This window comes from Schistocerca serialis, chromosome 4 (genome assembly GCF_023864345.2).
Source record: "Schistocerca serialis cubense isolate TAMUIC-IGC-003099 chromosome 4, iqSchSeri2.2, whole genome shotgun sequence".
NCBI classification, from domain to species: Eukaryota; Metazoa; Arthropoda; class Insecta; order Orthoptera; family Acrididae; genus Schistocerca; species Schistocerca serialis.
The window spans coordinates 710,505,873-710,529,770 of record NC_064641.1 but is presented as its reverse complement, the minus strand read 5'-3'; the positions used below and the strand labels follow the sequence as shown (position 1 = coordinate 710,529,770).

Genomic DNA, 23,898 nt, shown 5'->3' with positions numbered 1-23,898 from the left:
GAAACTTTAAATAGTTCTGTACCCCCTCCTATTTCCGATAGTTTATTATAATGAGCATTTCTTCCTACGTACTACACGAAAAAAAACTTAAATTAGTTACAAACTACGGCGTACACACATTTTATTCAACATGTAAACGTCGCTACGGATATTTGGATTTAGGTTACGACATGTTCGATACGCCTGCCATCGTTGGTGATCATATGGTGCACACAAATAGCGACATTCTGCATGACCCGCTGAAGTGTCGGAACATCGATGCAGTCGATGACATCCTCTGAATGGCTGTTTCCAGCTCAGCAATGGTTTCGGGGGTATTGCTGCACATCGTGTCTTTAATGTAGCCCCAAAAAAAGGGAGTCCATGTGTTCAAATTCGGAGAATATGGCTTCTAATCGAGGCACATTTCAGTGGCCTCTGGATATCCGAGCGCCAGAATGCGGGCCTCGAAGTGTTCCTTCAGGACATCAAACACTTCGATGAGGTCGAGCCCGCATCTCGTGGTCGTGCGGTAGCGTTCTCGCTTCCCACGCCCGGGTTCCCGGGTTCGATTCCCGGCGGGGTCAGGGATTTTCTCTGCCTCGTGATGGCTGGGTGTTGTGTGTTGTCCTTAGGTTAGTTAGGTTTAAGTAGTTCTAAGTTCTAGGGGACTGATGACCATAGCTGTTAAGTCCCATAGTGCTCAGAGCCATTTTTGATGAGGTCGAGCTCCGTCTTGCATGAACCACATCTCGTAGAAAACTGGGTCACTTTGCATAATGGGGATGAAATTAACTTCTAATACGTTTCGGTAGTCACCGTGGCATCAAGGAATATGGCACCAATTATTCCATGACTGGACATTGAACACGATACAGTCACTCGTTGAGGGTGAAGAGATTTCTCGATCGCCAAATGCGGTCTGTCAGTCTCCCAAATGTGCCAATTTTGGTTACTGACGAACCCACCTAAATGAAAGTTGCTAAACCAAGCAAGTCGCGTGTGCATGTGCATACTAATTCTCATCATGCCCCGCGGCCAAACGTGCAGTTTGAACATGCCTACTCATAATTACTAAGAGTCCAGTCATGGCAATCAACATATTAAAACACCCGAATTCACTAGTAGATTTTCGTTTTCTATCCAGTACTAACGGCAGAAGTGCAGCCGAAATAAGTACTGCGATGGGGCCGTATTTAAAGAAGTGCGGTTCAAGCGTTTTCACACGAATGTGCATATACAAATGTTGGTAAAAAAATGTTGTTGCAAATTTTTGACCTCAAGTAAGTCTCAGGGGATGATTTCCACACTTGGTGCGTTAGTACACTTCCACACCCGTGCATTTGTTATAGTTTTTTAATTAATTATTCACTTAGACATAAGTACAGTTTATGCTAGGGAACAAAAATTAGGCGATTACTATAGCAAAACCAGTTTTTCACGACACAGTTCAGTCACTATTTATTCGCGTTCATACAATGAAATTAGCACTGGGGAGACGGTTTACAGTTTTGCTTTAATAATAATTTTACTCAGAGTCCCCAATAGCAGTAATGTAGGCTGCTATAAACGGAAGTTACTCTACCAATTCGAACAGAACCACAAGTCCCACTGTCCTCTTTGTTCTAACAGTTTTGGCATGAAATCACAGTTCGCCAAATGTTCACTTACGGCGATTTATACCTCGTAAATCGTATTCTCACAAATAATCGTAGCACTTCCAGTTTACCAAATATATGCTTGCGCACTTGCACTATTAAACAATACTCTTTGTCGAAATAAACCGCCGGGAAAAAGAATTCTCAAACGACCACATGGGCCACCCACCCTCCAAAACGACTGACCAACGACTGACCCCTGGCCAAGATGGCCGCTCGCTTATATAGGCTCGGACGTGTAGCCCCCATTGTTATGCAAGTACCAGTCTCTTCAGTTAAGGTTACAAATTTTGATACATACTTCTCTCGACAGAAATAAGTACACCATCGGAACCGCGCTAAAAAGTACATCTCATTTATTATTTACATTAATTTCTAGGATTATTTTATCACCCGTAAATCAAGTTTTAGTTTCTGCAAAATTTCGCCACTAAGAACAAATTTGTTTGTTGACATCTGCGCTGCAAAGTTTTAACAGAGAACTGCATATAGCACCGTTTTTAGACGTAATCTATAGCGATCTACACATTGCGCTGCTCAAAATCTTCATATCTATAATATTTAATTAATTATGGGCAATAAATATTAATAATAATTTGCAAACAATGGAAACTATTGCAAGTTAAATGTATAGTGTAACTTAAATAGTTTAAAATATGTGTGATGCCACACAAAATATTATATAGTGCCGTTCTTTACGTCTTGAATTTTCTATTTAATTTTATAGACAATTTTCCCTCAAACTATGTTTATTGCTCTTTATGGGCTTAATCATTTATGAATCTTAACGTATGACTATGGCACTCTATCCGCTATGACGAAACGTTTTTAATGAGTGCTCGCTCATCCATGTAAGGTGTTATTTACTATTTTTATTAATCTTTCAGTATTCGTGATATTAACCGATTTTGAGGTTACTATAACTTTTGCGTCTCGTGACTTGAAATAAAGATCGATCTTTCAGAAGGTGCATATTGCTGACCGCAATCCACTGCTGCATCGCTCTTTACCGTAAGTTACATAGTTTTCGCGTAATGCGCGAAAAACCCAACAATGCCCCAAGCTGCAGGCCACGTGGCCACGCGGCGGCAGAGACCATCCCACCGACCGTTGCAAACCTCGCGCGGGCGCGCCACGTGCTTCCGCGCGCCATGTCGCGCGCTCGCTCTCCACAAAGCAATCCTTGCATACTAGAAATATCCATCTACTAACGGGGATCTGTACCGTCACAGTACGAACTAATGTTAAAGTATTCGCGTGGTCACTTGCCGTCCAGAAACCAACACTTTAACGCACCATCAGGGCCATGATGTGTTCGCCCTACGTGAAGGCTGCACTGCACCAAGCTTGACTTCCGATTTCTCTGCCGGCTCTACACACAGTCTCTTCGCTCAACTTACCCTCCCCCTCCCCCTGAATTACTTCTTGCCCACGCTCCTCAGAGCTACTCTGCGTCTCCGCCTGCGCCAGTAAGATCTAAAGTTCCCCGACCAAAATATGCACAAGTGACTTAAATACAGAAAATGAAACATAATCTGAAAAATAAACAAAGATACAATATACACACATGACTTAAATAATAAGTCATTTTCTTCCGATTCTTTTGAGCGCAAAAATAATATTGTCTCATACTAGCTTAGATCCAAACAACTTATCATGGAAGTAGTGCATACGCGCTTATACATATAATAATGGATATAGCTTAAAACGTATGGAATAATAAACTTGGCCTTCTGAACAGACGCGTCTTTTCATGTGCAATCTAGTGATAGCATCAAATCTAGCGGATAATATACCGTTTTCACATTGCAAGTGTTTTTAACAGTGACCAAAGTAACTTTGAATTCAATGAGTTAGAAAATAACTACTAATTTAGACAAATATAATATGATAACGTATGAAGAGCAGTGAGACTTGCCATATTGTGTTCACTTGCAGTGTAACTGTGAATGATTTGATGGTCTGACATATTTGCGTAAAAAAAGATATAAAACGCAATAGCTGAATAAATAAAATTTGTATAAATGTTTTGTTTCCAGGGATGAGAGTTAAATAGGTATTACACGACACACCTATAGCATACAAGTCTGCACCAGCGCCCCAGCCGCACATATTCAGAGCTGCAGATTTATTTACGTCATTTACGTGGAGCGTGAAAGTTGATATTTTTGTAAAGCTGCTACTTACTGATATTGAAAGGTCTATGAGGTCTAGGTTGGTATTTATTAAGCGATTACTATTATCTTGTGAAGATAGAATGGCATTATGTTATGCCGCGTGGTCTATGGCGCCTTGTCACGGTCCGCCAAGCTCGCCCCGTCCGAGGTTCGAGTCCTCCCTCGGGCATGGGTGTGTGTGTTTGCCTTAGCGTAAGTCGGTTGAAGTTAGATTAAGTAGTGTGTAAGCTTAGGGACCGATGACCTCAGCAGTTTGGTCCCATAGGAACTTACCACAAATTTCCAAAAAAAAACATTGTGTGATGGTCATACGGAATTAAGGACTAAAGTGTTAGTTTCATGTCATGCCGGTACAAGCAAATGATGTTTACGTGTCGTAGCATTTTAGACATGGAAGACGCAATTACCTATGCAGCATTTGTTGTGACAATGTTCGCCTTAGTAGTTAGGAGACGGGCAAAACGACGACGTAACGCCATGAGTCGGAATTGGGTTCGATCCTGGTTGGGAAGAAGTTGAGGCGGAAGAACCACAAGAATTTAGGAACTTCCGTAGAAAGGATGAACTGTGTCGATCGTTCATGACGGGATTCACGCAAATGTCACAGTAATGAGCGAAGCTGCATTGATGAGCCAACTTTTGACCGCCTGCGTAATAGCTTGTTTATACGTCTTCGAAACCAAATACATCACTGATTCTGCATATCAGCGACCCGACAGTTTGTTGGTGTGTTTGTGAATATATGTGGCATTAGCTGTCTACGCAGAGGTAATGTAATTCGCGTAAACAACGCGCCGCTGATTTGTGTACACGGTAATGGCGCCCGATAGCGACTCGGTGGGTTCAGTAGGATTTACATCAGCAGAATTTGGTCGCCGGGACATCAACGTGAGTTCACTATAATGCTCGTCAAACCGCTGCAGCACAGGTCTGACTCCGAGACACGGACAGTTACACTGCTGAAAGATAACACCGCTGTGGGGGAGTACATGAAACATGAAGGGATGCAAGGGGTTCTCTGCTGTCAGCATGTCTTCGATTACTGTCACAGGTCTCATGCAAGAGCAGGAGAAAGTTTCTCATAGCATAACACTGTTCCCACCCGCCTGCGTCCGTGGCGCGCTGCTCGTTTCGAGCTGCCTTTCACCTCGATGACGCCATTTGAGAAGACGACCACGGATCTAGTGTAGCAAAACCGTGATTCACCCGAAGAACCGACACGTTTCCATTGATCGACGGTTGAATCCCGATGGTTCCGTGTCCACTGCAGTCGTAATTGACGACGTCATTGAGTCAACATGTGAACACCAAAGGGGTGGTCTGCTGCAGAGCTCCATTTTCAACAATGTACGGTGGACGGTGTGCTCCAAACACTTCTGCCTGCACGAGCATTGTGCTCTTTCGGCAGAAATGCCACAGATGACTCTCTATCCAGTTCTATAGAGCAGACAAGCCTCCGAACCCCACGTTCTGTGAAGAGTCGTGGACGTCCAACCATTTAGCGCCTAGTGGTAATTTCACTGTCCTCCTAACTCTTTCCGTATATACTTGCGACAGTAGCACGTGAACATTCGACCAGCTTCGCCATTTTCGAAATACTCGTTCAGAGGCTTTGCGCAATAATAACCTGCCCTCTGTCAGTCACATATCTAAATGGACTCAATAGATTTCCCCATGTGGAGCCCATATTTTTGCTAGTGCGATCTCCCGTCCGTGTCTGCTGCTCTTACATACATTTGTTGCCGCGTCACTTGCCTGAAACGCCACAAGGCGGCATCCAACTTCGCGATGGGTAGTGTGCCTAAGGTTTTGGCTTATCATTGTATTTCAGAATAGTGCGACAGAGAAGATGCAAAACGGCAGTTGCAGTCCTCACTAATCGTGACCGGCATAACTGCTTTGATTCTTGTGGCTATTCTCTCACACTATCCTTCCTGACAAGCTGAAATAATGCAAAAGGTACCATCAAATGAAGCACATGCTGTACTTTCATCAATTAAGGTGATACGCACACGTATTGAAAGTAAAACTATATTTGCCTTAATGTAAAACACACAAACACAGAAATAAACATTTGTACATGTATCTTGGTATGGTACAGCGTATCTAGAGGATCACATACACACGTTTCCTTACTGTATGCCTTAATAAGCAAGCTTACACTTCCTCTGTTTCATTTCTACAATAAGAAGTTAATGTTAGATATGAAGCCTCTCTGTGGCATTACAAAAAAGAGAAAATTAATTTGTTTTATTACTGTATTTATAAAAAATACTCGCTGTAAGATGGGTAGTGTATGTCGCACAATAGCTGAAAGAGTCCTCAAGAGCTCACGAATTTCTCTTCTGCAGACCACACATGCCATGCTGGCTCCGAGACCAACCATCCACACCTCGTTCCAGTGTTCCTTTTTAAAATCTAACTTCCCTAAGTCGCTCACCAAAGAGGCAACCCCCGCCGCATGCGCTACTGTCTAGGGCAGTATTCGAAACTCCAGACGTCAGGCGGCAGATAGCTCCACAGAAGAATGGAAGAGAAAACTGACTCTCTATTAGACGACTACCAGTTTGGCTTTAGGGTAGGTAAAGGCACTAGAGAGACTTCTGATATCGCAGCTGATAATAGAAGCAAGATTGAAGAAAAATAAAGACAAATTCATAGGATTTGTCGGCTGGAAAATAAGTTCGACAGTGTCAAGCGGTGCAATATGTTCTAAATTCTGAGAAAAATAGGGGGAAGCAATATGGAAAGACGGGTAATACACTACAGCATGTACAAGAACCAAGAGGGAATAAAGGAAGGCACAGAACAAAGTGCTCGGAGCTCAAAGCGTGTAAAACAAGAATGCAGTCTTTCGCCGCTACTGCTCAACGTGTACATCGAAGAAGCAATGATGAAGCTAAAAGAAAGGTTTGGAGTGGAATTAAAATTCACGGTGAAAGGATATCAGTGATAACGTTCGCTGATGACATTGCATCCTCACTGAAAGTAAGGAAGAATTACAGGATCTGTTGAATGGAATGGAACAAGCAGTCTAGAAAATACAGAATATGGATTGAGAGTAAATCGAAAAAAAAAGAAAGTAAATAGCAGAAATGAGAACAGCGAGAAACTTACATCAGAATTGGTGAACACGAAGTGGACGAAGTTAAGAAATTCTGTTATCTAGGCAGGAAAAAAACCATGACGGACGGAACAAGGAGGACATAAAAAGCAGACTAGCACTGGAATGTCTGGCTAAGAAAAGTCTGTTAGTATCAAACATAGGTACTAATTTGAGGAAAGAATTTCTAAGGATGTACGTTTGATGCACAGCAATGCATGGCCGTGAAATATGGGCTGTGGGAAAACCGGAACAGAAGAGTGTCGAAGCATTTGAGGTGTGATGCTACAGAAGACTGTTAAAACTTAAGTGGACTGACACAGTAAGGAATGAGAAGGTCCTCCACAGAATATCCGAGGAAAGGAATAAATGGAAAACACTCACAAGGAGAAGGGACAGGATGATAGGACATCTGTTAAGACATCAGTGAATGACTTCCTTGCCACTAGAGGGAGCTGTAGAGGAAGACAGAGATTGGAATACATCCGGCAAGTATCAGAGGACGTAGGTTGCAAGTGCTACTCTGACATGAAGAGGTTGGCATGGGGGAGAAATTAGTGGTGGGCTGCATGAAGTCGGTAAGAAGAATGAGGACTCAAAAAGAGCTCGCCAGCATATGTCATCTTGCAGAGGATATCTGTTAGTCATATTTCCAGCTATTCCTGATTCGAGTTCTGGAATATTTAATTCGTCTACTTTGGTGAAAGACTTTGAGAAGACTGTATTTAGTGGTCTTTACGGTGGAGAGGGCAGGAGGGAGGGTGGCGCAAAATCGCTGATCACCAGTATCCGCCCCCAATGTCCTGGATTAAATTCTAAACCTCTCCGTAGTGTTTCGTGAAGTGAGGGCATGCGACGCTGTTGGCGAAGATCCATCGGATGGGGACGGTTAACTCGTCGGCTCTCTTGGTGTTATTCTAATTCTAGAGCAGTAGGCTGCATGCTAGCACCAGGTTTCAGTTCCACCCCCACTTCTCTTTCTCTCTCTCTCTCTCTCTCTCTCTCTCTCTCTCTCTCTCTCTCTACCACTAACACATTAGTCGCCACGCTTAACAAAAGCACTTACATACACAGCTACTATGCTTCGCGAAGGCAAGGACCTGTGGCCGTGAACGACAGGAAAAACATTTCCATTTAGTTGGCTGAACCTTCTCTTCGAGTTCTCCCAGCCAATCATGCTGCACCACTTTACTTAGTGACACTGTCATCGGCAGTATTGCCATTGGAAGTGCGCAGTGAAAATATCGATTGCGCCTTTCCACTGGTGTACTTTACATACGGCCGGAATCTCTCTGTATTTCCTGATAGAGTTCAAGACAGTGTTTCGTTGTGGATTCTATTAAAAGCATCTCACAATGAAGCCCGCGCTAAATTTCGAGCTTCAATAAGACGTCTGCAGTCTTTGAGATTTTGCATTTTTTCAAAATTTGTCATGCTTATTTCGTTGCTTCTGCAGTGGTGTTCTGACCTGTCTTGCGTACCATATTTTATTTCTTTATTTGGTGTAAATCAACTGCCACCGATGCTATTTATTTGAATCTAAGCCACATCTGGTTTGCACTTATTTTAAATGAATGAATGTGTCTGAAATTATATGGGACATAACTGCTAAGGTCATTAGTCCCTAAGCTTACACACTACTTAACCTAAATTATCCTAAGGACACACACACACACACACACACACACACATGTCCGAGGGAGGACTCGAACCTCCGCCGGGACCAGCCGCATAGTCCATGACTGCAGCGCCTTAGCCGGCCGCGGTGGTCTTGCGGTTCAAGGCACTGCAGTCCGGAACCGTGGGACTGCTACGGTCGCAGGTTCGAATCCTGCCTCGGGCATGGATGTGTGTGACGTCCTTAGGTTAGTTAGGTTTAAGTAGTTCTAAGTTCTAGGGGACTGATGACCTAAGATGTTAAGTCCCATAGTGCTCAGAGCCATTTGAACCATTTGCAGCGCCTTAAACCGCTTGGATAATCCCGCGCGGCGCACTTATTTTGTTTGGAAGGTGCGGAGACACTCTCTTAGGAAAGCGGCAAGCGAATTTTTATCAGATTTTTTGAATAGATATATTTTGCGTTCATTTTTGTAATTGGGACGTTACGGTGTTTAGTCTCGGTACAACGATTTTGTGGTCACAAATCCCTCTATCCCTGTCTTACCAGATTAACTCAACTGCCCGCGCTTCCCAGGTGATCTCATACACCGAAACTCTTTTTCCCTTCTTTTTCTTATCCGGAAACCACAAGTATTCCTTTGCAAAACGAAAGCAACACTCTGCAGCTAAGAACCTGCATCTGTCTAGCTTTTACAAATAGCCCTGGATTTCCCGGAAGCGCGACGGTTTCAGAACTACTCTAGCTACCAAACAATCTTCATAGTAAACATTACTGTGGACAGGTTTTCTTTGCTGCGTCCGGCGTTCTCTAGGCTCTTGTACCTGAATGTATAGGAAAACCTGCCTTCCAGGTTCATCTTGTCGTTGCACAGTACATAACTATTTACAGCAAAAACAAATATTTGTCTGCTAACCAGTTTCGGTCAAAAATGATCATCTTCAGACCACTAACTCCTTGTTGACGCTTGTAGTCGGTGCACGGAGCAGCTGTGTATACTAGAAGGCACCAGTCAACAACTGCAGCAGCTATGTGTAACGGCTCCGAGACTCACCAAGAAGTTAGTAATATGAAAAATCAAAATTTTTAACAGAAACCGGTTAGCAAAAAATTAAATATTTGTTGTAATCTAGACTGTTGTAATGATTAAGGCGATCGATCGCTGTCGTTCCGATATGACTTCAGTAGTTATCACATACGTCTTTCCCCAGAACCATTAGTAAGACGTATGATTTTCTGCCTGCGGTATAAATATGGCCGCCGTACATACCAGATTGCAGCTATCAATCTTTGACCTAAACATGGATATGAGGGTCACCTGGACTGATGTCGAACTCCTATTCCCTACACATGGTTTCACCTGCGGGCTTTCAAATAATATGGCCCTTAACTACGTCCCCTCAGACTCAGAGTTGAAATATTACAAGTTTTGGCTGGTTTCATTGTGTAGGGGCTGGGATACGTAGTTGCCGCATTACAAGCCAAATACTGCTGTGTCTACTGCATACAATATGAATATACACATGAATCGAATGGTCGAAGGTTCCTATCACTCGGCAATTGCGAATTTTGAACGTAATATAGACATTTATAAATGAAAGACTGCAATTAAATAAATTTTGCAGGTACTGTTTTAACGACTTTAAATTACGACTAAGATAGCAGAAGTACCTTCAAGAATGCCGTTTATTACTGAAAAACACTTATTGGTGTCGATGGTCCAGCAATTAAATAAAATTGTTGTTGTGGTCTTCAGTCCTGAGACTAGTTTGATGCAGCTCTCCATGCTACTCTATCCTGTGCAAGCTTCATCTCCCTGTACCTACTGCAGCCTACATCCTTCTGAATCTGCTTAGTGTATTCATCTCTTGGTCTCCCTCTGCGATTTTTACCCCCCACGCTGCCCTCCAGTACTAAATTGGTAATCACTTGATGCCTCAGAACATGTCCTACCAACCGATCCCTTCTTCTAGTCAAGTTGTGCCACAAACTCCTTTTCTCCCCAGTTCTATAGAATACCTCCTCATTAGTTATGTGATCTACCCATCTAATCTTCAGCATTTTTCTGCAGCACCACATTTCGAAAGCTTCTATTCTCTTCTTGTCCAAACTATTTATCGTCCATGTTGCACTTCCATACATGGCTACACTCCATACAAATACTTTCAGAAACGACATCCTGACACTTAAATCTGTATTCGATGTTAACAAATTTCTCTTCTCCAGAAACGCTTTCCTTGCCATTGTCAGTCTACATTTTATATTCTCTTTACTTCGACCATCATCAGTTATTTTGCTCCCCAAATAGCAAAACTCCTTTACTACCTTAAGTGTCTCATTTCCTAATCTAATTCACTCAGCAACACCCGACTTAATTCGACTACATTCCATTATTCTCGTTTTGCATTTGTTGATGTTCATCTTATACCCTCCTTTTAAGAAACTGTCCATTCCATTCAACTGCTCTTCCAAGTCCTTTGCTGTCTCTGACAGAATTACAATGTCATGGGCGAACATCAAAGTTTTTGTTTCTTCTCCATGGATTTTAATACCTACTCCGGATTTTTCTTTTGTTTCCTTTACTGCTTGCTCAATATACAGATTGAAAAACATCGGGGATAGGCTACAACCCTGTCTCACTCCCTTCCCAACTGCTGCTTCCCTTTCATGTCCCTTGACTCTTATAATTGCCATCTGGTTTCTGTACAAATTGTAAATAGCCTTTCGCTCCTTGTATTTTACCCCTGACACCTTCAGAATTTGAAAGAGAATACTCCAGTCAACATTGTCAAAAGCTTTCTCCAAGTCTACAAATGCTAGATACATAGGTTTGCCTTCCCTTATTCTATCTTCTAAGATAAGTAGTAGGGCCAGTATTGCCTCAGGTGTTCCAACATTTCTACGGAATCCAAACTGATCTTCCCCAAGGTCGGCTTCAACCAGTTTTTCCATTCGTCTGTAAAGAATTCGTGTTAGTATTTTGCAGCTGTGATTTATTAAACTGATAGTTCGGTAATTTTCACATCTGTCAACACCTGCTTTCTTTGGGATTGGAATTATTACATTTTTCTTGAAGTCTGAGGGTATTTCGCCTGTCTCATACATTTTGCTCACCAGATGGTTGAGTTTTGTCAGGACTGGCTCTCCCAAGGCTGTTAGTTGTTCTAATGGGATGTTGTCTACTCCTGGGGCCTTGTTTCGACTTAGGTCTTTCAGTGCTCTGTCAAACTCTTCACGCAGTATCATATCTCCCATTTCATCTTCATCTACATCCTCTTCCATTTCCATAATATTGTCCTCAAGAACATTGCTCCTGTATAGACCCTCTGTATAATCCTTCCACCTTCCACCTTTCAGCTTTCCCTTCTTTGCTTAGAACTGGGTTTCCATCTGAGCTCTTGATATTCATACAAGTGGCTCTCTTTTCTCCAAAGGTCTCTTTAATTTTCCTGTAAGCAGTACCTATCTTACCCCTAGTGAGATAAGCCTCTACATCCTTACATTTGTCCTCTAGCCATGCCTGCTTAGCCATTTTGCACTTCCTGTCGATCTCATTTTTGAGATGTTTGTATTCCTTTTTGCCTGCTTCACTTACTGAATTTTTGTATTTTCTCCTTTCATCAATTAAATTCAGTATCTCATCTGTTACCCAAGGATTTCTACTAGCCCTCGTCTTTTTACCTACTTGATCCTCTGCTGCCTTCACTATTTCATTCCTCAAAGCTACCCATTCTTCTTCTACTGTATTTCTTTCCCCCATTCCTATCAATTGTTCCCTTACGCTCTCCCTGGAACTCTGTATAACCTCTGGTTCTTTCAGTTTATCCAGGTCCCATCTCCCCACCTTTTTGCAGTTTCTTCAGTTTTAATCTACAGTTCATAACCAATAGATTGTGGTCAGAGTTCACATCTGCCCCTGGAAATGTCTTACAACTTAAAACCTGGTTCCTGAATTTCTGTCTGACAATTATATAATCTGACACCTTCCAGTATATCCAGGGTTCTTCCATGTATACAACCTTCTTTCATGATTCTTAAACAAAGTGTTAGCTATGATTAAGTTGTGCTCTGTGCAAAATTCTACCAGGCGGCTTCCTCTTTCATTTCTTAGCCCCAATCCATATTCACCTACTACTTTTCCTTCTCTCCCTTTTCCTACTACCGAATTCCAGTCACCCATGACTATTAAATTTTCGTCTCCCGTCACTATCTGAATAATTTCTTTTATCTCATCACACATTTCGTCAGTATCTTCATCTGCAGAACTAGTTGGCATATAAACTTGTACTACTGTAGTAGGCATGGGCTTCGTGTCCATCTTGGCCACAATAATGCATTCACAGTGCTGTTTGTAGTAACTTACCTGCACTCCTATTTTTTTTATTCGTTATTAAACCTACTCCTGCATTACCCCAATTTGATTTTGTATTTATTACCCTGTGTTCACCTGATGAAAAGTCTTGTTCCTCTTGCCACCGAACTTCACTAATTCCCACTATATCTAACTTTAACCTATATCTCCTGATAACAACGTCCTCCTGAGTAGTCCCCGCCCGAAGATCCGAATGGGGGATTATCTGACCACAATCTATTGGTTATCAACTGTAGATTAAAACTGAAGAAACTGCAAAAAGGTGGGGAGATGGGACCTGGATAAACTGAAAGAAGCAGAGGTTATACAGAGTTCCAGGGAGAGCGTAAGCGTGCTTATAAATATATTTATTCGTCTATGTCTTTGTTTATATCCGATATATACTATTTATGAAGAAATTGGCCAAATATTTATTGTGTTATACAAAGCACAGAGACATTAGGCTATTGGCCTACTTTTGTTTACATTCCTTTGATATATGTTTATTTAATTTGTTTATTTATTTAATAATGTGTATTAGAGCGTGTTATGGTCCAGCTTTAGGAACATATATTTAATTCCCTTTTTAAATTTTCTAACCTACCTGCCCGATTAAGGGATCCGACATTCCACGCTCCGATCCGTAGAAGATATTTATAAGCATGCTGCTACCGTTTTTTTTTTTTTTTTTTTTTTTTTTTTTTTTTTTTTTTTTTTTTTTTTTTTTTTTTTGTAACTGTGTAGCACTTACGACCTGACACGATCAATAGTAATTGACCATTTCGACCTCAAATAACTCGTGTACTATTCAAGTTACATGCCTGTAATTCATACCAATTTAGGTTTACACTAATAGCTTTCTAAAGACACGTCGAGCGACAAAATCGGATGAACTATTTACATTTTGGACACTCGTTACTGGGTGTTACTTGTATAATTTACAGTCAGATACTAAACTTTAAACTAATGAAGATGTTCAAAATCTGATTACACCATCAGAATCATTGTGCAAATAATGATAATGTACATTTTTCTTTTTAAGGTAGCATGACTCCTCTGACTATTATTAATTTCTACAAGAACTGTGAAATGTCAGCCATTATGGTTTCACAAAGTCAACCATCTTTGGCACTCCCGGCATACAAATCTCCTCCATCGACACAAAGTACAGCCCTCGACACAGTGTCAACATCGAATTCCCAGCCACGCGGTCAGCCTGAACCACGCACTGGGGCTACCCCTCTTGCTCCGGCTAATGTTCGGCACCACGCGGTTACCAACTAGTCCCGGCTTGCCGAGTGGCCCGTGCAGCTACGCCTACTCCGAACTTAGAGTATTTTCAGGGCGCCACAACTCGTCCGTTACCTCACACACTGTCCTTCAACTACTTTCCATAGATGCCAACAGCAGAATGTGAATAGCCGACCAGCTTCACCGATTCCGAGATTCTCGTTCCCAGTTGAAACGAAAGCCGTATCTCACCACACTATGCAGTGAATAAAAGCTGAAATATTTTATTTGAGCGCACTGGAGCCGAGCATGCTGCCTACGCACGACACGTGCAAGTTCCCAGCAGTCGTGAACAGTTTGTGAAACTAGACGCGTTATTCTGCCATCAGAATACCCGCCCAGTCAGCACAGGTGGAAGACATTTTTAATAAAAACTCACATCTTAAGTAGCAGACACTGAAGAAACTATATCTACGACAATGAAATGAAGCTAATAATATACTCCTGGAAATTGAAATAAGAACACCGTGAATTCATTGTCACAGGAAGGGGAAACTTTATTGACACATTCCTGGGGTCAGATACATCACATGATCACACTGACAGAACCACAGGCACATAGACACAGGCAACAGAGCATGCACAATGTCGGCACTAGTACAGTGTATATCCACCTTTCGCAGCAATGCAGGCTGCTATTCTCCCATGGAGACGATCGTAGAGATGCTGGATGTAGTCCTGTGGAACGGCTTGCCATGCCATTTCCACCTGGCGCCTCAGTTGGACCAGCGTTCGTGCTGGACGTGCAGACCGCGTGAGCCGACGCTTCATCCAGTCCCAAACATGCTCAATGGGGGACAGATCCGGAGATCTTGCTGGCCAGGGTAGTTGACTTACACCTTCTAGAGCACGTTGGGTGGCACGGGATACATGCGGACGTGCATTGTCCTGTTGGAACAGCAAGTTCCCTTGCCGGTCTAGGAATGGTAGAACGATGGGTTCGATGACGGTTTGGATGTACCGTGCACTATTCAGTGTCCCCTCGACGATCACCAGTGGTGTACGGCCAGTGTAGGAGATCGCTCCCCACACCATGATGCCGGGTGTTGGCCCTGTGTGATTCGGTCGTATGCAGTCCTGATTGTGGCGCTCACCTGCACGGCGCCAAACACGCATACGACCATCATTGGCACCAAGGCAGAAGCGACTCTCATCGCTGAAGACGACACGTCTCCATTCGTCCCTCCATTCACGCCTGTCGCGACACCACTGGAGGCGGGCTGCACGATGTTGGGGCGCGAGCGGAAGACGGCCTAACGGTGTGCGGGACCGTAGCCCAGCTTCATGGAGGCGGTTGCGAATGGTCCTCGCCGATACCCCAGGAGCAACAGTGTCCCTAATTTGCTGGGAAGTGGCGGTGCGGTCCCCTACGGCACTGCGTAGGATCCTACGGTCTTGGCGTGCATCCGTGCGTCGCTGCGGTCCGGTCCCAGGTCGACGGGCACGTGCACCTTCCGCCGACCACTGGCGACAACATCGATGTACTGTGGAGACCTCACGCCCCACGTGTTGAGCAATTCGGCGGTACGTCCACCCAGCCTCCCGCATGCCCACTATACGCCCTCGTTCAAAGTCCGTCAACTGCACATACGGTTCACGTCCACACTGTCGCGGCATGCTACCAGTGTTAAAGACTGCGATGGAGCTCCGTATGCCACGGCAAACTGGCTGACACTGACGGCGGCGGTGCACAAATGCTGCGCAGCTAGCGCCATTCGACGGCCAACACCGCGGTTCCTGGTGTGTCCGCTGTGCCGTGCGTGTGGTCATTGCTTGTACAGCCCTCTCGCAGTGTCCGGAGCAAGTATGGTGGGTCTGACACACCGGTGTCAATGTGTTCTTTTTTCCATTTCCAGGAGTGTATGTACTTGGAAATGCATATACAAGAATAATTCCACAATCTATATGAAAAATTGAAATTTCAACTTCTGCTATTCGACAAGTATGTTCAGCTATTACCTACAACATCGGATTATATCATGAACTTTATAAAACCTCTTCGGCACTGAAATTCAACTAATTTAGTTCTGCCAAATTGCTTTTCCTTTCAGTTTCAAAAAACGGCTATTTCGACAGTCATTGAAGATTGTAAAGCTGAATGAATGAAATTGTTAACAAAACCAGTTCCCGAACCAACAAAAAATTACTGCAAGAAAACAGCACCATATTTTTGCGACAGATGGCATTCCCCTAAATGTCTTTGAACTACCGATTGGAAATGCATTCACGTTAAAAAACCCAGTTGGAGTGGTTCAATGTATTATTGCTACACATGCTACTAATTATTGGATTATTAATTGTCAGTGATGCAAATATTAGGTTTTTATTGAGAATGTAGTCTTCTCCGACTAAGAGAACGACGCAAGTGTTTATAATGACTGTCACTTTCGACATGCAATAGAAATGACAACGCTAAAAAATACCTAAAGAAGATTTTCTGCAAGGATCCACTATCAAGTATCCATACACAGGGGGTGGAAAAACTCGTGGGGATAGCGATACTCGCACACGCAAATGGCGGTAGTATCGCTCACATAAGGTATAAGATGGCAGCGCATTGGCGGGACTGTCATTTGTATTCAGGTCGTTCATGTGATAATGTTCCGATGTGATTATGGCTGTACGACGGGAATTAAGTCTTTGAATGCGGAATGGTAGTTGGAGCTAGACACGTAGTACATTCCATTTCGGAATTCCATTTGGGAATTCAATAGTCCGAGATCCAGAGTGGCAAGAGTGTGGCGAGAATACCAAATTTCAGCACAGTGGCCGACGGCTTTCACTTATCGACTGAAAGCAGCGGCGTTTGCATAGTTGTCAGTGCCAAAAGACAGGCAATACTGGCAGAAATAACCGCACAAATCAATGTGGGACGTACGACGAACCTACCCGTTAGGACAGTGCGGCAAAATTTGGTGGTAATTTGCTATGACAGCAGACGACAGACGCGAGTGCTTTTGCTAACAGAACGATATCGCCTGCAACGCCTATCTTGGACTTGAGATCATATCGGTAGATGCCTAGACAACTGGAAACCATGGTCTGGTCAGATGAGTCACGATTTCAGACGGTAAGAGTTGAGAATTGATAGTAGGGTTCGAGCGTGGCGCAGACCCAACAAAGCTGTGGACCCAAGTTGTCAAAAAGGCATTGTGAAAGCTGGTTATAGTTTCATAACGGTGTTTTGCTATGTTTACATGGAATGAACTGAGTGTTCAGGTCCAACTGAACCGACCACTGACAGAAAATAAGTTTGCCTACTTGGAGACCGTTTGCAACCATTCGTGAACTTCATGTTCCCAAACAATGATGGAATTTTTATGGATGACAATGCACCATGTCATCGGACCACAGTTGTTCGCGATTGATTTGAAGAACATTTTGGACGATTGGAGCGAACGATGTGGCCACCCAGATTGCCCGACATGAGTCCCATCGAACATTAATGGGATGTAAGGGAGAGGTCAGTTCGTGCACAAAATTCTGCACTGGCAACACTTTCGCAATTATGGACGGGTATGTGGCTCTATATTTCGGCAGGGGACTTTCAACGACTTACTGAAGGCATGGCAAGTTGGGCTGCTGCACTACACCGGCCAAATAGTCCGACGCGATATTAGGAAGCATCCCATGACTTTTGTCACCTCGATGTGTTTTCCGAGAGGATACTGGGCTTACACTGAATGAATGCTGAATTAGGTATTTTCCAGGAAGAACAAAGGCTGTATGTGACGCTAAAGATAGCAGATACAACCATCGGTTATCTTGGGCGAGAATGGTAGAACGTCCTTTTGGTTCTATAGCAACTAAATTTAGAATTTTGCGTAAACTTACCGAACCAAGTATAGAAAATGCAGTACATTCTGAGAAAGATATAACTTCATTACACACCATCTGTGGTCTAGAATCAATAAATGTGGCTGAGATTGTAGTTACCCAATAAACATAGGGAAGTACACCAAAAGGAAATGTAATGCTTCATTACAAGCAACCGTGCCAATGAGGAAAAATTTGAACAGTAATTGGAACAGAACCATATACAAAAATTGTAAAATATTGTGATTAATAAATGTGTATATTTATATGTAGTAGCAGTTGTTTTGACGGCATGCTCGCATTCACAATACGATATTAATCGATTGTTATAATTTTTATTTCTCTTGTCCCAGAACACACAATATACTTGAACAGAACTGATCACAATTTCAGACATTGTAAGTTAAAAAACAGACCGCGAACCGGTCGAATTCGAGCGAAAACATGAAACCCACTGATCTCGTTCGCTTCGACGCATCGCACGTCTCTCGATGCCCTGCGCGAGCGCGCTCAAGTAGGACGAATCAACCGTTGGCGACTCTGTGGTTGTTTCACACGGTCGCGGCGCAGCATTCGCAACAGTTCCGTCTTGCAGGACGACGCATAACGCCCCCAAGTGGTATTCAGTCCCGCGGTTGGTTTTGGTCACAACGTTTCGGATCACCAGTGTTAGTTACCACGGGGTATAAAACCAACTACAATCCCACAACAGAGGAAAGGCGTCAGCCTGATGAGATAACTATGCGAGTCTACGTAGGGTATGCAAAAGGAATTCTTATTAGGTATTCTGCAGGTTATAGGCCGATGACCGACGCCCAACAACAAGTGGGAAGAAAAGTCTATATTTATTCATTTAAATTTGAGGTACAGTCATCATATTCCTGTTAAGGTATCTTTTTCAGCGGGAATGAGTGACGGAGTCTAGTGTCTTACGATGCACTCTAATTATACCTGGTGGTTACACACGATTCGAGTGCAGCCACTCAGGTTCAGTGTGGACTGTGATTATCGTATGGCAGCGAAACTTAATAGATATGTCAATGCGTTAATGGTAGCTTGCCGAACTTCTTCGTCTCAACAGTAAATTTAATGTTGGGATGGACACCATTTATGTGATCGACGAACTGCTGTAGTGTATCTTCACCATGAGGCCATATCAGGAAAGTGTCATCAATGTATCGTAGAAAGCAAGACGGCCGTAATGTCGCAGTTTGCAGAGCCTGTTCCTCAAAGTGCTCCGCCGGCCGAAGTGGCCGTGCGGTTAAAGGCGCTGCAGTCTGGAACCGCAAGACCGCTATGGTCGCAGGTTCGAATCCTGCCTGGGGCATGGATGTTTGTGATGTCCTTAGGTTAGTTAGGTTTAACTAGTTCTAAGTTCTAGGGGACTAATGACCTCAGCAGTTGAGTCCCATAGTGCTCAGAGCCATTTGAACCATTCAAAGTGCTCCATGAAGGAATTTGCGACTGCTAGAGACAGTGGTGATCCCATGGCTGTGCCGTCCGTCATCTCATAATATTCATCGCAGTACAAAAGTACGTTGTCGTTAGGACGTGATGGAACAACTTAATGATTCCAGATGGAAAATGTTGGGCCAAAAGATCCAGCGTATCTTGTATTGGCACCCTCGTAAAAAGTGACACAACGTCCAGGGTAACCATTAGGTCGTTTGGGCCTGTTTTCATCATCTTGAGTGTCTCAACAAATTTCTGCGAGTTGACAAGATGGTGTTCACAATGTCCCAATTTTGGTGCTAATAATCCTGCCAAATGTTTAGCAAGTCTGTAGGTGGGCGATCTGATTGCACTAACAATGGGCCTCTGAGGAACACATTCTTTGGTAATCCATAAAGCCTGAGAGGTCTGGCGGCACGAGGCGTTAAATTCTTCACCACTTCATCTGGTAAACCATGATCCTTTAATAACTTCCCTGTCTTTCTGACAATGGCCTGTGTGGGATTACAGCTAAGCTTGCGGTACGTGGCGTCTCTTATTAAATGTAGCATCTTGACGTGGTAGTCTGCAGAGCTCAGAAGGACGGTGGCATTCCCTTTGTCAGCTGGCAGGACAACCAAGTCTTCATTCTCATGTAATAACCGTCAGCAACGTCGTTCCTCCTGGCTAATATTAGATTTTGGTGGCTTAGCTTTCGCCAGGATATGGCTGGTAGTTAGCCTAACGTTCTCAGCCGCATCGTGCGAAAGATTCCTAATGCACTGCTCTATTCCACTAATTATATTCAATATTGGCAGACGTCGTGGAGCTGGAGAAAAGTTGTGGCCTTTACTCAGCACTGATATAGACCCGTCGTCCAGTTCTTGGTTGGAAAGATAAACAATCGTTCTATGGGCCTTATCGGATTTCACAACAGTTCTTCCGTGATTGAGTCGGTCGAACTTGGCACATTGCTCCGACGTTACTTAGGATAAACTTGCATGCTGCTGATACGGTCGCAGGTACGAATCCTGCCTCGGACATGGATGTGTGTGCTGTCCCTAGCTTAGTTAGGTTTAAGTAGCTTTAAGTCTAGGGGACTGATGACCTCAGATATTAAGTCCCATAGTGCCCAGAGACATTTGAACCATTTTTGAACAGAAGAGATAGAGAACATTGTATCAGAATCACTAAAAGCATTGAGGGAATTGGCAACAGAACGACTATTCACGTTGGTCTGTAGAATGTATGAGTCTGGAGATATGCCATCTGACTTTCGGGAAAACATCATCCTCACAATTCCGAAGATTACAATAACTGAAAAGTGTGAGAGTTATTGCCAAATCAGCTGAACATCTCATGCATCCAAGTTGCTGACAAAAATAATGTACAGAAGAATGAAAAAGAAAATTGAGGATGTGTTCGGTGAGGATCAGCTTGATTTTCGGAGAGGGAAAGACATCACAAAGGCAGTTCTCACGTTGCAATTGATAACGGAAACACGACTGAAGAAAAATCAAGAATTGTTTATAGGATTTTTCTATTTAGGAAAAGCGTTCGACAGTGTCAAATGATGCGAAATGTTAGAGATTCTGAGAAAAAAAGAGGTAAGATAAATGGAAATACTGGTAATATACAATAGGTACAAGAGCCAAGAGCGAACAACAACACTAGAGGTAGCTGTAGAGTGTAAAAACTTAGAGGAAGACGGAGATTGGAGTACACCCCGCAAATAAGTGAGGACATAGGTTGCAAGTGCTAATCTGAGATGAAGAGGGTGGCTCAGGGGAGGAATTCTTAGTGCGTCTTATCAAACCAGTCGAAAGATTGATGACTGAAAAAAATTAAATGTTCTCTATCTCTGGAGATTATGAATAGGGCAATATGTCCATATGAAATTTTTTTTGCGTTCACATGATCGTTCCTGTCGTTTCACTGAATATTGGCCATTCCTCCAGGGACAACCTGTAAGTTGCGAATATGCTAATGGGTGGAGTTTATCTCTGCTGAAAAGAGAAGTTTTATGTCTTCGTGACTGAGATACTTGTGTGCAGTGTACTTGAGGCTGAGTACGCGTGTGGTGTGCCGGCAGGGTTCGGGCCGGGCATCAGCAAGACGCCGCCCCCGCAGCCGCAGTCGCCGCCCCCGGCCGCCTCCCGCCGCCCCCAGAGCCCTCCTGCTCCCAACGCCAGCGGCCCCATCACAGAGGTAAGTCTGCAGCCGAAGCGCATTCTATCCCATAACTTATGCACCACCTACAGAACTTCCAGGCCTCTGATTTATATGTCCCCCTAACTTCTCCAGTCGAGTGCATGAGATGAATTGTCCGTACTCGTATTGGATAACTACAAAATTCCCCCGAACACAAGATCATACCTGATGAACCTGACACAAGACATTGTTCACCACAGTTGCTGAGGAATAGAGCAGACCGAATATGGAAAATTCGTGCTATTATATCGTCGTATATGTTCAGCCCAGTTCACCTGGTAATTCACTAGTGAAAAATTAACACCTACTTGAGACATGACGTAGAAATGCCTTATATGCATTGTCTAATATGAGGGCAGTCAAATCAAAACCGAACACTAGACACAACGGGACCATGGAATGGTTCCCCTAGAAAGTAATCACCACACGCGTTAAGACCTTTATCTCAATTGGAGAGGAGACGATCAATTTCTATTTCGTAAAACGCAGTCTCTTGCACTTCCTCGTACAATTGAAAGTGACACTTACGCATATCTTTCTCCAGAGCGCGAAAGATGTGAAAATCACGTGGTGAACCAGATCACTGAAGAGTAGCCTATAACACTGCAACTGCGTTTACGTAGCTTATGTAATCAAATACCAAATTTGGCTTATTACGTACTATGCCCCAACAGAACAAATAGTCATGTCACGGAAAAGCCACGTATAACACTACCGTACGCTACTGCTACACCATAACCTTAGTTGGAGGCAGTTTGTAAAATGGAACTATTTTGCTAAAGTAATTGTGGTATAAAGCAACACAGCAGTGTTACCCTCTGAGAGGAATGTCGTTACGTTGACCGTGAAATACCTAGCGGAGGTGGCGTATAGGGAGCGAAAGTCAGAAATACGTAAATATTTAAACAGCAATAAATAATATTTAACCTACCCACACTGTTTACAGGATAAATAAAACGGTCGCCAGCCTAATTAGGCAAGAGAATGATTAAAATTATTGTTCAAGAATCTAGTTATTAGTAACTTAAACGGACAGACGCAACCTATACTTTACCACACGCGAGTGCAATGAACTCTTGACACCTGCATATGTCAACGTTAAGATTGGAACTAACAACTAGAGCAGCACAAACTATTTGCAAAAATATAACAGATAACGGAACACACTATTACTTTCAGGGTTATTCAAACTGAATAAGCTTTATAACACCTTTCTATTTAGAGTGAAAGTTAAATGGAATCCACTAACAGATTACTTTTTTAAAAAATAAAGAAGTTACTGTTTTCATAGATAGTTGTCCTATTAATCATTATGCAGTATGAGCACAATAGGCAAACTGTGGATCCTGTTACAACATTAATATGCACTTTTGTTACACAAAAGAAACAAGTACTTAGCAAGCGTGAATATATAACTTTCCACTATTGCAGTTTTCCACTTTTAGTACGCTGAGACACAATGTTGACAAATTTGCAAGGAACTGACTCGCCTATTAAAATTTGCTACAGGGAGCACTATGATAATTAACTAAGCAAAACTTTATAAGCCTCAGTTTCAAGAACTTTTAATCTTTGAAAGGAAGAGCAAATTGTCTTTATTACCACAGTCTTCTACTTTCAAGTAAATGATTAAATAGGTGACTTTGAAACTCCACAAAACTTTAAATTGGACTGTTTCCATCACTGGGAGCCTTTCACAAAACTATATTTACTACCTCCCACAATTTCACTAAATCCACAGTAAATCTGAATACTCCCTTCTTACCAAAGATCAAACAACATTATTTAATTAACTATTTGGCTTTGAGGCTTTCATTTTTTCCACAAACTAGGACACTCGGTAATCATAGTTCAAATGGAGAGGAACCTGAGAGGTGGTGTGACAGGGAAAAAATCAAGATAGGTACATAAATCCAGTTATAAGTTACCTTATATTTGTGCACACTAAAACACCCAATGAGCTGATCCTTCACTGTACGTTACTATAGTGCTCCATTACAGTGATTGCGCAATGTGGTGGCAACTGCGTGTTGGTAGGTGGATTTGCAGGTATAATTGCTGGACTCTGTCATTTCTTGGTGGCGATGATAGATACCATCCGAGGCATTGCCAAGCGGCAGGAAAAGTCTCTCTCGGAACCAGCACAATATACAACTTTTACATGGGCAGTGCCTAGTTTGGTAGCTCGTCCCCGACTGACTCCCGTTCCACCTATTCTACCTAGGCTAACCACAATTTGCGCGGGCTACACAGTTCCGTTCCCG

The 23,898-nt window shown here is 43.0% G+C and overlaps 1 protein-coding gene across 1 annotated transcript in view; it reads left to right on the top strand.

Moving 5' to 3' along the window:
* LOC126474865 (rap guanine nucleotide exchange factor 4) overlaps nt 1-23,898 on the top strand; it is a 429,508-nt gene that overhangs the window by 192,023 nt on the left and 213,587 nt on the right. Inside the window, exon 3 of the mRNA XM_050102345.1 lies at nt 21,516-21,631. Within this exon, the coding sequence (XP_049958302.1) occupies nt 21,516-21,631 (116 nt within the window). The remainder of the gene's footprint in view (nt 1-21,515; nt 21,632-23,898) is intronic.